The 13,416-nt window shown below is 37.8% G+C and overlaps 1 protein-coding gene across 1 annotated transcript in view; it reads right to left on the bottom strand.

Annotated features, from left to right (window-relative positions):
- TENM1 (teneurin transmembrane protein 1) overlaps window positions 1-13,416 on the bottom strand; it is a 441,834-nt gene that overhangs the window by 350,149 nt on the left and 78,269 nt on the right. Inside the window, exon 3 of the mRNA XM_075259290.1 lies at window positions 5,386-5,672. Coding sequence (XP_075115391.1) covers window positions 5,386-5,605 — 220 coding nt within the window. The 5' untranslated portion in view covers window positions 5,606-5,672. The remainder of the gene's footprint in view (window positions 1-5,385; window positions 5,673-13,416) is intronic.

The following is a 13,416-nucleotide window of genomic DNA, read 5'->3' on the forward strand; positions in this document are numbered from 1 at the left end:
CATCCTGTATTACTAACTGATTGATCATTGTAATTACTACAATCTGAACGTTTAGGAGCTCCACTGATTGACAATGAAACGTTTCCCGTGCTCGGTGCGGAAACGACCTGAAATCTTATGACATTATTAAATATAGGTATCTATGATAATTATTGTGTTTGTGATATATTGTTAGAAAATAATGTATAGAAAAGGTCCTGAGATGGTGGAAAGACGTCATTTATTTTACTATAATCCAAGCCTGGATACAAAAAGAGAGAAACTCCGTCGCAGCATGAGGCAAAAATCGGTGGAGGAAAAGTCTCACGGAGGAATTTATCCTCCATTGGTTTCAGTTTTTCGTTGACGGACACCCGACAGAGATTTTAGAAGCATTTTTATCCACTGAGGCCACTTTTTGCAATAGATAAGATGATTTATATACTTACTTATTACTATCTAACTTGGGATATTCTCTTATGCTGTTTTATGTTATTTTTATATGTTTGTGTTTTTTATCCCGTTCTGTGTGTTTTTTTGCCAAGTCAAGTTAAAGGGAGTTGACCACCACCTCCAAGCATATCTACCTGGCATCATGTTACAGAGTACTAGAGTAAAGCTTGGTTCACATCAACGTTCGGTAATCCGTTCGGAGAGTCCGCCGAGTCCATTAGCAAATGGTGAGCTTATGAAAGCACACAGAGCCCATAGACTATAATGGAGTCCTTGTGCATTTCCGCGTGAACATGTGGACGGAAAAGTACTTCATGATCTAATTTCCTGTCCACATGACTCATGCGGACACTGTGTGGAAAGCACACGGACCCCATTATAGTCTATGGGGTCCATTTGCTTTCATAAGCTCACCGCTTGCCATTGCAATTGGTATTCTGTTGGGGGGTCCCCATGTGGACTCCCCAAATGGATTACTGAACGCAGATGTGAACCAGGCCTAAGAGTTTAGAGTGATAAATAGCAAACCTCTGTTATGTATGTCACATTTGCAGATTTCTGAAAAAAACATTAAAGTCTTATGCAAATGAGGCAGTTGTTGCAATGGGGATGCGTCTTCAGCTCCTTTGAGCACCATTTTTGATACTCAGACCTCTACCCTCTCTTATCTGTGCCACCCTGTGCAGAGAGAGATGAGGCTCCCACTTCTATGACATCATCCATCTTAATTGAGCAGCAAGGGGTGAAGGTCCGCTCCCGATGCACCAACTTTCTCATTTGCATTAGGCTTCAAAGTTGTTGTTTTTTGCTTTTTTCTTAATCTAAAAAAAGTGACAAAGTCATGCTGTCTATCACTGTATTGAGTTGGTTGAATATGTTTGGGGGGGTGGGGGGGGGTGGACTTTCTTTAATATTTGCCACATCTGTATCTGTGTAATGAATATATAAAGTATAAATGAGTCTCATCATTTCAATAAATAACTCATCTGTGAATTATTAGCGCAGGATAAGAGGTGACTAGAAAAGTGTTACATAATTACACACCTGTTATATTAAACTAAGGAAATCAGTGCGGGGAAAGCAAAAGATTTGGAGCATCTCGTAACGAGGGGCAGAATGTTTGGAGTAGGGGGTGAATTTCAGAAATGTTTCTACTGATTAGTTCATATTGTTCTATATCTTATTTGTATTTTGTCTCAGTTTTTTATTGAGTTTTGTAATATATTAGCACATTAGTTCAAGAGCATCTCTATGAAAGTCACGAAAATGGTATTAGGTGCATGACATCAAAAGCATACTGGTGGAATCTACTGTATGCTGTGACATTTTACTTCTGCCAAACATTGCTTCAAATGAAAGCTCTTGGGAGATCCTGTCTACCTTGTGGAGATCTTAGTTGGCATAGGGAGTCAAACGGGAAGTGGTCTCGGGGGGAAAAGGTGTCTATTAACTCTAGAAGGAAGAAACTGTCTCTCTAAAGCCACCTAAAGATGGCTTCCGTATATATCAAGTGAAATCTCCGGATTGACTGCCAGGTTATATTTCAAGGCTCTTTAATTGGTTGACCACGTCTAACAGGGTGACTATGTCTAAGCAGCATAAAAAGTTTTCTTACTTCAAAGTAAAAAGAGTGGTCGACTGCATGGAAGAAATTCAGACCTTACCTCTACATGTTTCATATTGGTTTCCAGTCTTTACAATCAAACTGGATAGATTTTTCACGGTATTTTCGAGCTAGTTCATAGCTATTGTGCATAGACGTATTACTGCAAGGTTCAGTCATTAATTTGTAAATTACAGAGACTCATACATAACCAGTATTCAATGAGGTGATGTTCTAAAACATTATCATAAGGTGCGACTTTTACTGCTGCATAAGCTTCTAGGTTATACATATTAATTCTAAATATCTCACAGTTGTAGAGAATTGCCTTCAAATATCTGAAACTGTGAAGTTTGAAATAATTAATAAATTAATATTTTATTATGAAATGATCAAAAGATTCGCCATTTTGTTTGTATGCAATGCTCTAATTTTGTAACTAATAACCAAATTTATAAGTTTGTATAATAAAGTATATTACTTATCCAAATTCACTTGCCTTCTACTCCTCCTTTCTGGACAACCCATTTAATAAATTTACTGATTCTGTACTACTGTGTTTCTCTGAATATAAGACTTACCCCGAAAATAAGCCCTAGCATGATTTTTCAGGAGTTTTGGAGTGTGCTTGAAATATAAGCCCTACTGCAAAACTAAGCCCTACTCCAAAAATAAGCCCTATCCTGAAAATAAACCCTACCCCAAAAATAAGTTCTACTCTGAAAATAAGCCCTACCCCAAAAATAAGCTCTAACCTGAAAATAAACCCTACTCTGAAAATAAGCCTTACCTGGAAAATAATCCTTGCACCAAAAATAAACTCTGCACCAAAAATATGCCCTACTCCAAAAATAAGCCCTAGCTTCAGTTAGTTAAAAACAAAAAGTGTCCAGACAGCTATACATGTAAAAAAAGTAACTAAAATACAGCAGAACAGATACAGTAATCCCTTCATCAATGAAAGCAGACACCCCAAAAAGAATTGCACCCCGAAGAGAGTCATACATTGACTTTAAAGGAGCTAGCTTACAAGATGGCACTAGTGAGAGAGTTCTCAACAACAATAAGGATTGACTACCGCTAGTGCTACTTTCTCACACACAGATCGGGTAGTCCCGCTGGCATGACTACATTGTGGCTGCCTCCGGTCATTAGGGAGAAGCCAACTGTTACATTTGGCTGCAGTGAAACGCTGTGGCTATGGCAAGGGCCCTGAGACAGGAGGGACGCAGATCTGTGTGTGAGATCCCATCCATCATTAGCACGTGCCAACTCTAAACTGTTTAGGGTGTAAGGGTGTCTGGTGAGTAGATTGTTGTTCATGGAAAAATAAATAAGACATCCCCTGATAATAAGCCCTAATCTATCTTTCGGGGAAAAAAATAATATTAGACCCTGTCTTTATGGTGGAAGCCTACAAGCAGCCATTGTATGCTAGCCACTAAACAGAAGCCAACTAAATTAAAGAAATCTGGAAAGTGAAGGTGGTAAGGGGATATTTTAGGAATACATTGGCCAAATGAATGACATTAACATGCATGTAAATACTATTTTTAGTCCAGTTAATGGAAGTAATTACCATATTGATCAACAATAAGCATCAAATTGTTCTTTCTAATTCACCGACCCTGTAGTAGGAGGTAAACCATCGATTTTAGGCAGTGCCTAATACGGTACAGTATAAAATCCCATTCTTATAGTACAATCTAAGAACGCTCCATTGGAGGTCCTATGGTAGACCACTTGGAAGGCTTGTATAATACCATTAGATAGGATTCCACGTTCCTCTTATGATACTTACTGCAACCATTATTGATATTGAATGAAAGAAAATGGTTGAATTGTCCCATTTCACACTACCTTGTGTGTTATCTGTCTTTCATTCGAGCAATGAGAATAAAGTGACTTAAAATAAACCTATCACTTGCCACTAAAATTAGCTCCACATTCTCTCAGAGTTTACGGAGCTGAACTCTGTCTCGGAGCTTTTCTCTTTCCTAAGAGATGTTTAATGAGACTTTATAAATTTGACGACATCTATGAAATGACTCTCATTTTCAGGCTTTTTGCTATGCTATAGATTTGCAACGTTGAAGTACAAACGTCTACAGAAAAAAAAAATAATATCTAAAAGTAGCAGAAACCCGTCCCTTAAAAAAACGGCAAATAAGTGAACGCCATTGAATTTCCTTTGAATAAAAACCCCAAGCTATTTTATTTCTCTTTAAAGTATTTCTTCAAAGTGACAACCCCTGAAATAAATCATATCCAGAGCAACTTAAACTAAATCACAAAGGCTTGAAAGACATTTGAAAATTGGCTTATTCTGATTCATACCGGTCATTCTAACACTGAATTCCAATTCTTCTATTAAATTGTTATTGTAGTCTGCTGCCTGATTTCTCAGCCGTACATTTGCATTGACCGTATGCAAAATTCAAAACCCGAAACATAATGTTCTATTCTGGATGTAATATGTCATTACATATATTTTATGATACTATTATGCAGACCTGGAAATATGTGAAAATATGCATATGAATGGAGGTGATATCTAACTGCATGTGCTATACAGGAATACATAGTGGTTTCAGAGAGGCAACATCAATCGCTTGTCTTTAATGATATGACCTTAAACCAACACAGGGTATACAGCTTATTTCTGAGACGAATTGCTTCTTTATAAGAATGTTATATACCATTTTGTGTGAAGGCATAAAGAAACAAATATAACAATGCTGCTCTATGTATTTGTACAGAAATAAACCAGTCTACCAGTCTATTATCAAGCCATCTTGCATGATATAATAGAGTCAATGTAACACTACAGTGATAAGACTCTAAAGACTTTCTTTAACCCCATCCACCATCACAACTTCCCATTGATGTCATACAGATGCATATTATTGGCAAATGCTAATATTATAGAACACGGAACATTTATTTATTTGGACAATGGGGTGGACCATGGTTGTGTTGTCACTACTGATGGTGATATTATTCAAGTAGACAGGCGTAAAAATCCCCAATGATCTTGGAAGGAGGATTGATCTAAATCCCAAGTAGTCAATTATTATATGTTCCTTTAATGTAAAGATTGAGAGTTTTCAGTAGTTGATACCTTTTTAAATGGCTAACAAAAAATGATGACAGATTGCAGAAGCTTTCGAGACTACTCAGGTCCCTTCATCAGGCTGGTATAACACAATATCTGAAGACACATTTACTACCTTCTGATGAAGGAACCTGAGTAGTCTCGAAAGCTTCTGCGATCTGTCATCATTTTTTGTTAGCCATATAAAAAGGTATCAACTACTGAGGACGCAATCTGTTATTGTAACCAGTATTACCTTGACTGGGATCTTCCACCGCTTTCCGTTTTCTGCTGCTATGGCTGTTGTAGTTTAATCTTATCTCTTGTGTACATTCTTGGAGCGTTTCTCTTGAGTTGTACGATTGTCTAGGTTTACGCTCGTCTTCACTTTCTTCTGAAGAGCTGGTGTAGGCTAGATCCATTTCATGCTTAATCTTTGATAGTGGTTGGTAAGGCTTGCTGTCCATCTGCTCCATATTTCATTAAAATGATTATTTTACGGTCATGGAGCACAGTGTGCAATATAACACAGAAGAACTGTTCCTGCAACACAGAAAATCAGAACATGAGCGGAAATATTCTAAGCGCTATAACAAGCTGTATATAATTTATAGACTTTGTCGTTTAAGTATAGATGGCATAGTGGTCATTGTAGTCCATAACAATGTGCAAGGCTGCCAGAAGGGTAATACAAGTGCAGACACTGATATCAGGGACCGGCATCAATATGGTGACCAACAATAGACTCACTAGAGCCTACAGGGATTTATTGTCAAAAATGAAAAGGTACCTTATCTAAACTGATAACTTGTTCCCAACATGGTGGTCACATAATTGTGTACTGTTCCCCTGCCCCACGGAACACAAAAAAACTAATTATATTGGCTGGACAGGTCATACTTTCAATAATTTCAAGATCAGTGGGTTGGAAAAGAAGCATAAAACCCTGTTTATATGGCCACCATATGCAATAGAAACAAAACGGATGTAATAGACAAAGGGAATTCAGGGGTCCTGATCCTTAAAGCAACGGAATGAACATATTTGCATTTTATAACTGTAGAAAGCTAATTGATATGTGTCCTATATGTACTATAGGGCCGTTGTAGGGTGAAATGTGTATTCCTATGAAAAGAATATGCCAAAAATGTCTACTTGGTAGGATGCCACTTATAAAGCGATATACCGATCATGGGGACAAAGCACCAATGACCCCCATTCACTAATTCAATGCAGATTTCAGTAGCAGTTTTTCTAGCGTTATAAATGGAGAGGTAGAGCGGCTACTCCCATGTTTCTCTAGCTCTCATATACTGAGACAGTGCAAAGACCTCCTCATTGACGTAAGGGGGCGTTAACACCACAGTACCACCACTGTCCGTTCCAACGTTTCTGTCCTAAACCCCGGGGAAACTAGATAGGGTCATTTGAATGGGTCTTTACAGGTGATCACCGGTATCCATATACGTCCTCTTTACCTGGAAACCAATTTTTTTGCATTTTTTCGTCCTAAATGTACGACTTTGTGTCCATAAAAACAAAACAAAAAAAAAACCGGTTTGCAGGCAGAGAGGCTGTATACAGACACCATTCAAATGAATGGGTTTTAAAGCTGACCCCCAGCTAGCCATCCCCTGTCCAGTTTCCCCAAGGTTTAGGATGGAAACCCCGGGACGGACAGTGGTGCCTCCTTAATGAAACAACCACATCTATCAGGTATTTAGTAAAAATCCAGAGATATACCATAAATATTTGTAACTGGCATATCCCATTAAGTAACTGGAAACAGTTTTATATTATTTTATTTCCGATTCACCAACATAAAAGTAACATAAAACATTACACTAAAAATCTATAAGTAACGTGTTATACGTGTCACCGTGTATCTCAATCACAGTCTACATCCAATATGACTTTTAGGATTTGGTTCTATGTGCCAAAATTCTCTACTCGTTGCAATTGTGTTTCTTTCCTCCTACACACAATGAGATATTTCATTAGACAGCCTAGAAGCTTTAGCGTCCACGTCCAGGATCCCTATAAAGCGTTACCACTGTATCCATCATACCGACTGAGAATAAACTGTATATGACATAAGGATAATGGGCCAGATTATAAGAAAACACAGCCCAAGCAGAATTCACATCCCATTAATATAAGAGCAGTGTGATTCTTAGAAGTCTAGCCGTACTTTTTTCCCCTCTCACTTTGCTCAAGCTCCACTTGTGATTGCCAAGGCGCTTCACATGATCAATATCTAGTTGGCCTTGTCAGATAGATGATAAAGGCTCATACAAGTAGAGCCGAGTGACCTTTGTTCAAATGACTTAATGTTTTTATTCCACTAGAGATGCCTCTTCTCCTGACCTTTCTATCAGTTTACTGTCAAGCAAAGCTTTCTCATTTGTACTAAGCAACTGTATGAAACAACATAGTTTTGCAGATTTTTTTTTTCCTGGCAACTGTGCGCATTAGCAAAAAAAAATAAAAAAAATGCAATGGTTGAAAGGGCTTTTGATCAACGTGTAATCTGCACAGGACCGGGGCTGAAATAGTGTCTCGGAATATAAAGGTCACAGAATAACAAGACTTCTGGAAGAAAAAAAAAATTCTCTTATATTATACTTTTAAAGTGATGCTATAAAAAGAATGGATAAGATAAGTGTAAGAGGAACTTGGGCACCATTTGCGACAAAAAAAAAAAAAATCCAAAGGGTACGGAGCCTATATGGAATACCCTGAAACACTATAAACCAATACGTAAGAGATAATATATAGTACAAGAGAATGGTATATTGACGATTTATTATTTGGCCTTTATATTCCAATATTTTATCGTGTGTATCACATCTCCTTATATGTAGCAATATGTCATATCTAAAGATCACGTAAAGGGTGAGGGGCTGGAGTACCCTTAAACACGGTATGCTCAAATACAAGCAATAATATATAATCCAGGCGGACGGTATAGGTTGTATGCCACGAGCTTACGTATTCTGTGACCTTTATATTCCAATATTTTTGATCTGAATCACATTTGCTTACATGCAATTATTAAAGGTAATTTAAAGGGTAAGGAGACTATAGAAAGGGCCCTTAAATATTATGTCCTAGTGCGAGAGATAATATATAATACACAATACAGGAGAATGTTATATTTTTATGCTGGAAACCTCGTTATTTTGTGACCTTTATATCCAATAGTTTTTCATGTGAATCGGGTATGAAAGGAAATATAAAGAGTTAAGACAGGGCAGAAAATCTATAGGTATATAGGATTATATAGGTCATACAGGATTATCACTAGGGTCTTATATGGCAGACATGGAGCCTGCATGGCGTTCCCTAAAGTGCTGTATACCATCTCTTGTTGCCTTAATAGGATGTAGTAACAATAGATCTGTACTATGACAACTCATTGAACACATTAGTTTTCTTTCTACAGAAAATCCAAACAAATGTCCAATTGACATATGAAAGTATAGAAGGACACCATAGAGGTCTTTAGGATAAGATAAGATAACCCTTGAATAGTCCCATCATGGGGAAATTCAGTGTGTTACAGCAGCATGGATAATACAGTAATATATTACTAGAAAGACAAATACAAGCTCATAGCAGATAGAAAAGATTCTAGGAGTCAGAGCAACTAAGAAGAAAAGAAAGACTCAGGATCATTTAGTTCTCTGTGTGGAGTGATCTCTGCTTAGCCTGATGTTGATTGTTCTATGACAATTTTTTGAACACATTAGTTTTCTTTCTACAATAAATCCAAAGAGGTGTCCAAATGAAAGTATAGTAGGACCCCGTAGAGGTCTTTGTATGTTATATTAGAATAGTTGTCAGTTGTAGCCACAATAAATGTTCTCTTACGCTTGGTTGACACCTGCATTTGGGTTTCCGTTCTTCGGACACCCAAAAAATAGAAATCCAATACACTTAAAAAGCGGGTTACCCACAGAAACCTGCAGATTTCACGAACTATAATGGCGTTTGCTGGGTTTCCGCCTTTTTTCTGCTCAAATAATGCAGAGAGAGAAGCCCTGCTTGTGGCTGAGGCCCCACGTTGCGGAAATGCAGCTTTTTTTGTTGCAGATTTTGTTGCGTTTTTTTGAGGCAAAGTCAAGAATGGCTACAAGAGGAATGGGAGATATATGTAACGTTCTTATACTTCTACCTTATGCTCAATCCACTCAAAAAACTGCAGCAAAATCTACAACAATAAAACTTGCGTATCCGCAACGTAGGGTTTTACAAGCAGATTCGGAGATGGAAACCCTGAATGGAGAGCAAGCACAGTTGTGAACTTAGCCTTAGACTTGTATTCAACACAAATTGACTAGAATTAAATGAAATCTTTATATATATATATATATATATATATATATATATATATATATATATATATATTTGGCCACACACAACAAAAGTTCAGGAAGTGCACTGCAAAATTGATGCGGTAAAACACCCCAAATTGGTTGCCGGCAGCTCACATGCAAATTTCTCTACGATCGCACCACGGCTTTCTACGTTGGCACTGCAAAAGTTAAAATCAGCGAGTAAAACTCCAGCAATAATTGACATGTTGGGGATTAAAAATCCACAGCACAAGACACTTTACGCTGCGGGGTTTTTACGCAGCATGTGAAGGGATTTGTTTAAATTCCATCTTTTATTCTGTAACTGTAAATCACACAGGTTAGCTGCCAGCAAATGTGTGGTCACTAATCCGCAGCCATTTCACCCAATGTTGTTATCTAAAGTTAAATACAGTAAAAAAAAAAACAGTAAAGGAAGAAAGTTTTTCCTTCTGTTGAGGATATTTTAGGGTGATTCCATCGTATATATATATATATTTTTACTGTTCCTCCTGGTAGTGATAGGAATTCATAAAGCAGTGATACAATTTTTGCCAACTATTGGTAGTTATTGGCAGGTCTTGTTACTTTTTATACTTCTTAGTGAATTGTGGTAATATGTGATAGTAACGTTCTCTATCACTAAGATTAATCAATAAATGTCTATACGCTGTCTACCAATAAGTATATGGACACCAGTGGTAGAATAGAAAAACAAAATTTCTTCCTCTCCAATAGTCAGCAGCCCCCAGCAGATGCTTCCTTACGGATGGGATTGGTGGACACAATATTCCCGGATGCCTGGTGACACTCCTGGTGTATGTCAGCCATCAGTTGGGTGCGGTTTCTCTGGCCAGCACTCGTTGGTCTCTATCTCCCAGTTTCGGGAATCTGCTGACTCGGGGCACATTCCGACAATCACTTCGTAATCACATAGGCCACTGTTGATTTTGGGTAACTCAGTTGGCTTGCTATATCCCTTAAGGATCAAAAATTTCCATGGTGCCCCACAATTACCCCTTTCTCAAAATCGGACAACTCTGCACTTCATGGCATCTTGCATGTGACTAATACCAATGCACTAATGCCAATGCTGTTTCCTATTGAACGGCGGAAGGCGTGACGGGCATCATGGGTGCAGATATCTTCATTGGCATGGGTGTCCGAATACTTACTGGTAGACAGTGTAGTAGATTCTGTCTTTTCACATAGTTACAAACACACTTCAGATTTCTTGTTTTTATATAAAATATGTCTCCTGTACAAGAAAAAAAAATTCCATGGCTGGTTTAATTGATTTAAGGTTGAATTGCTGCTGCCAACGCATCTGTGGCTCCATTTTTCCTTCTGACATTGACTCACAGGTGGATCACAATCTGTCGCTAGACTAAACATATTTTGCCTGATTATTCTGCAATGTAAACTCCTCTTTCTGCAAGCCAGGACTGGCAAATAGGAATTTTCTGCTCCAGCCAGTGATGCCTAAAGGTGTTTATATACAGACAGGTGTATGGGAAATTGAGACACTGAAATTGTTTTGAAATAATCATGTCATCTCCAAGGCATACTATCTAAAAAGAGAACACATGGATTGACAGATGTTGCAGGCGTTGTAATAGTTCACACAATGCAGTCAGGAGGGAATGCTTGTGGTTTTACGGATCTCCAGTCGGTGCCTTGCAATCATTGTGTACTTTGAATGTTCTTATTATCTTACATAAGTGAAACTTTAACAAATGTTCATCAGTTTATATAGGTTCTGCCATACAGGTTCTTCTTTTTATTACTGTTATGGCACCTTTGTTTCTCCAGAATATTTTTGGTTTTTCAATCACATCACTGACTGAGGCTTTGTTCACGACTTTCCATTTTTTTTGTTGGTTAATAATTCATACGACATGATTTTTACATTAAACGTGTTGCTGTAATCGAAAACTGTGGCCCATTTGGTATAGGAATTCATATTTTTAATGTCCGTGTGATACATGGTAGCAGCAGAATGTTATCTCATATCTTAAGGCTGAAGCCACACGTTGTGGAAATGCAGCTTTTTATTGTTGGAGATTTTGCTGCTTTTTTTGAGTCAAACCTACAAATGGCTACAAAAGGAATGAGAAATATATAGGAAGTTCTTCTACTTCTCCTTTCTGCTCAACCAACTCCTGGCTTTGGCTCAAAAAACTGTAACAAAAAAGCTGCGTTTCCGCAACGTGGGACCTCAGCCTAAAGGGGTATTCCAGTTCTTTAAAGGGAGTGCTCATCCTATCCTAACCATATTTAACAGCCATCACCGCACTACAAAGTACATTACAGTGATAAATAACAGACCTTTGTTATGTAAGTCACTTTTCTAAATTTGGAGAATAACAGCTATGCAGTCTTCATTATTCATTGTGCAACAGCCATTACTCCATATGTTTAAAAGTGGCTGTATCTGTGGTTGTGGATTGTGTAAGTACAAGTTCACTTTTTTTCAAGTCAATGTGATATCCGGCACTGTTCCAACTGAAAGTCTTGAGTTGCCTTATATGGACCAGTGTAGACGATGAAGGGAAGATGCCACTCTTTGGAGCATCATGGCAGCTTCAAAAAGATGCTCATCAAGGATGTAATGGCCCCATAGTAGCAATCTTCTGGGGTACCCGGCCGTACGGTGACTGGCCGTAAACCAATGTTCAGAGGGATCGGAACTTATAGTGCCTAAAAACATCCAGGTACAATGCGCTCCTCTTGGATGTAAAAAGAGATGCCTCAGAATACGGATAGGAATATTCCAAACGTTATTGAAAAGTGATAATGCGTTTCGGGGTAGAACACACTCCTTCATCAGATCTACATAAATAAATGATGAACATAAGAAATGTTGCAATAGATCTTATTTTAGAAATATGTTTTCTTTTCCACTTATTCCAGTGGAACAGTTCCAGTTCTATGGAGAGGGGAGGGGGTTGGAGGTTTCTGATAATTGGTTATTCGCTCTATTGCATCATTCTTATCTGGAAGATATAGCAGTGTCAAAAGAGCTATCCGTCACAGAGTAGTACAGTGTAGCAGCAGCAATTATTTGAGTGTCTTGTGCAGCAGCCTCCTCTCCCCCCCCCCTCTCTTCCTCATAGGCTTGTATGTAGAAAGTAACTCGTAGAACGTATTTCTTTAATAAGATATATTGCAAAGTTTTTATATTCATCTGCACTATTCATTCACACAAACTTGTTCAGAACTGGAGGTACGCTTTTAAAGATGAATACAATAATTGGTATAAAATACAATATATTTCAGTTACACGTACAATAATATAGCAGGTACATCTCAGGGCACTGCATCACATCTGTGACCGCTGAGCAAACCAGAACGTATTATACTTCTAACAGTGTACCGTGATTGGTAGAAGCGCAAAGAATTTTTAATTTCTCCTTAAGCTAATTTTTGAAATTGAGGTGGAACCCACAAGTGGAAAGTAACACAGCTACGGCATCTGCTTTCTCCTATTAAACTTTGTTTGTAAGTCTAATGCATTCTTCATTTTTCATGTGCAGAATACATAGCATGACGCATCTGCCTCTTAGGAAAAGAGCAGCTTACATATGAAAAGCACAAATTAATTAGGCCCTTCGGTGCTTAGCGCCAAACAGATGGCTGAAATTAGATTATTTGTCCGCAGGAATTTTGCCATTGTGTAACTAATAATATATTGTGAATTGACTTTAAGTACAAAACACAGGGATCTATACTTCAGACAGCGAGACTTCATAGCTTAGAACTTCAAAAATAACCAAAACTGTATTATTTATCTTAAAAGGGAAGTTTTCATTGTGTTTAGAAATTCTCCAAAAAACTGCAATAAATTAAAACTTAAATAGAATAAAAAACAAATGCAATTATAAATAAGCAACATTTACAAAAATAGCTCTAACTTTCTAATCCAGGAG

This window comes from Leptodactylus fuscus, chromosome 11 (genome assembly GCF_031893055.1).
Source record: "Leptodactylus fuscus isolate aLepFus1 chromosome 11, aLepFus1.hap2, whole genome shotgun sequence".
In the NCBI taxonomy this organism is placed as follows: domain Eukaryota; kingdom Metazoa; phylum Chordata; class Amphibia; order Anura; family Leptodactylidae; genus Leptodactylus; species Leptodactylus fuscus.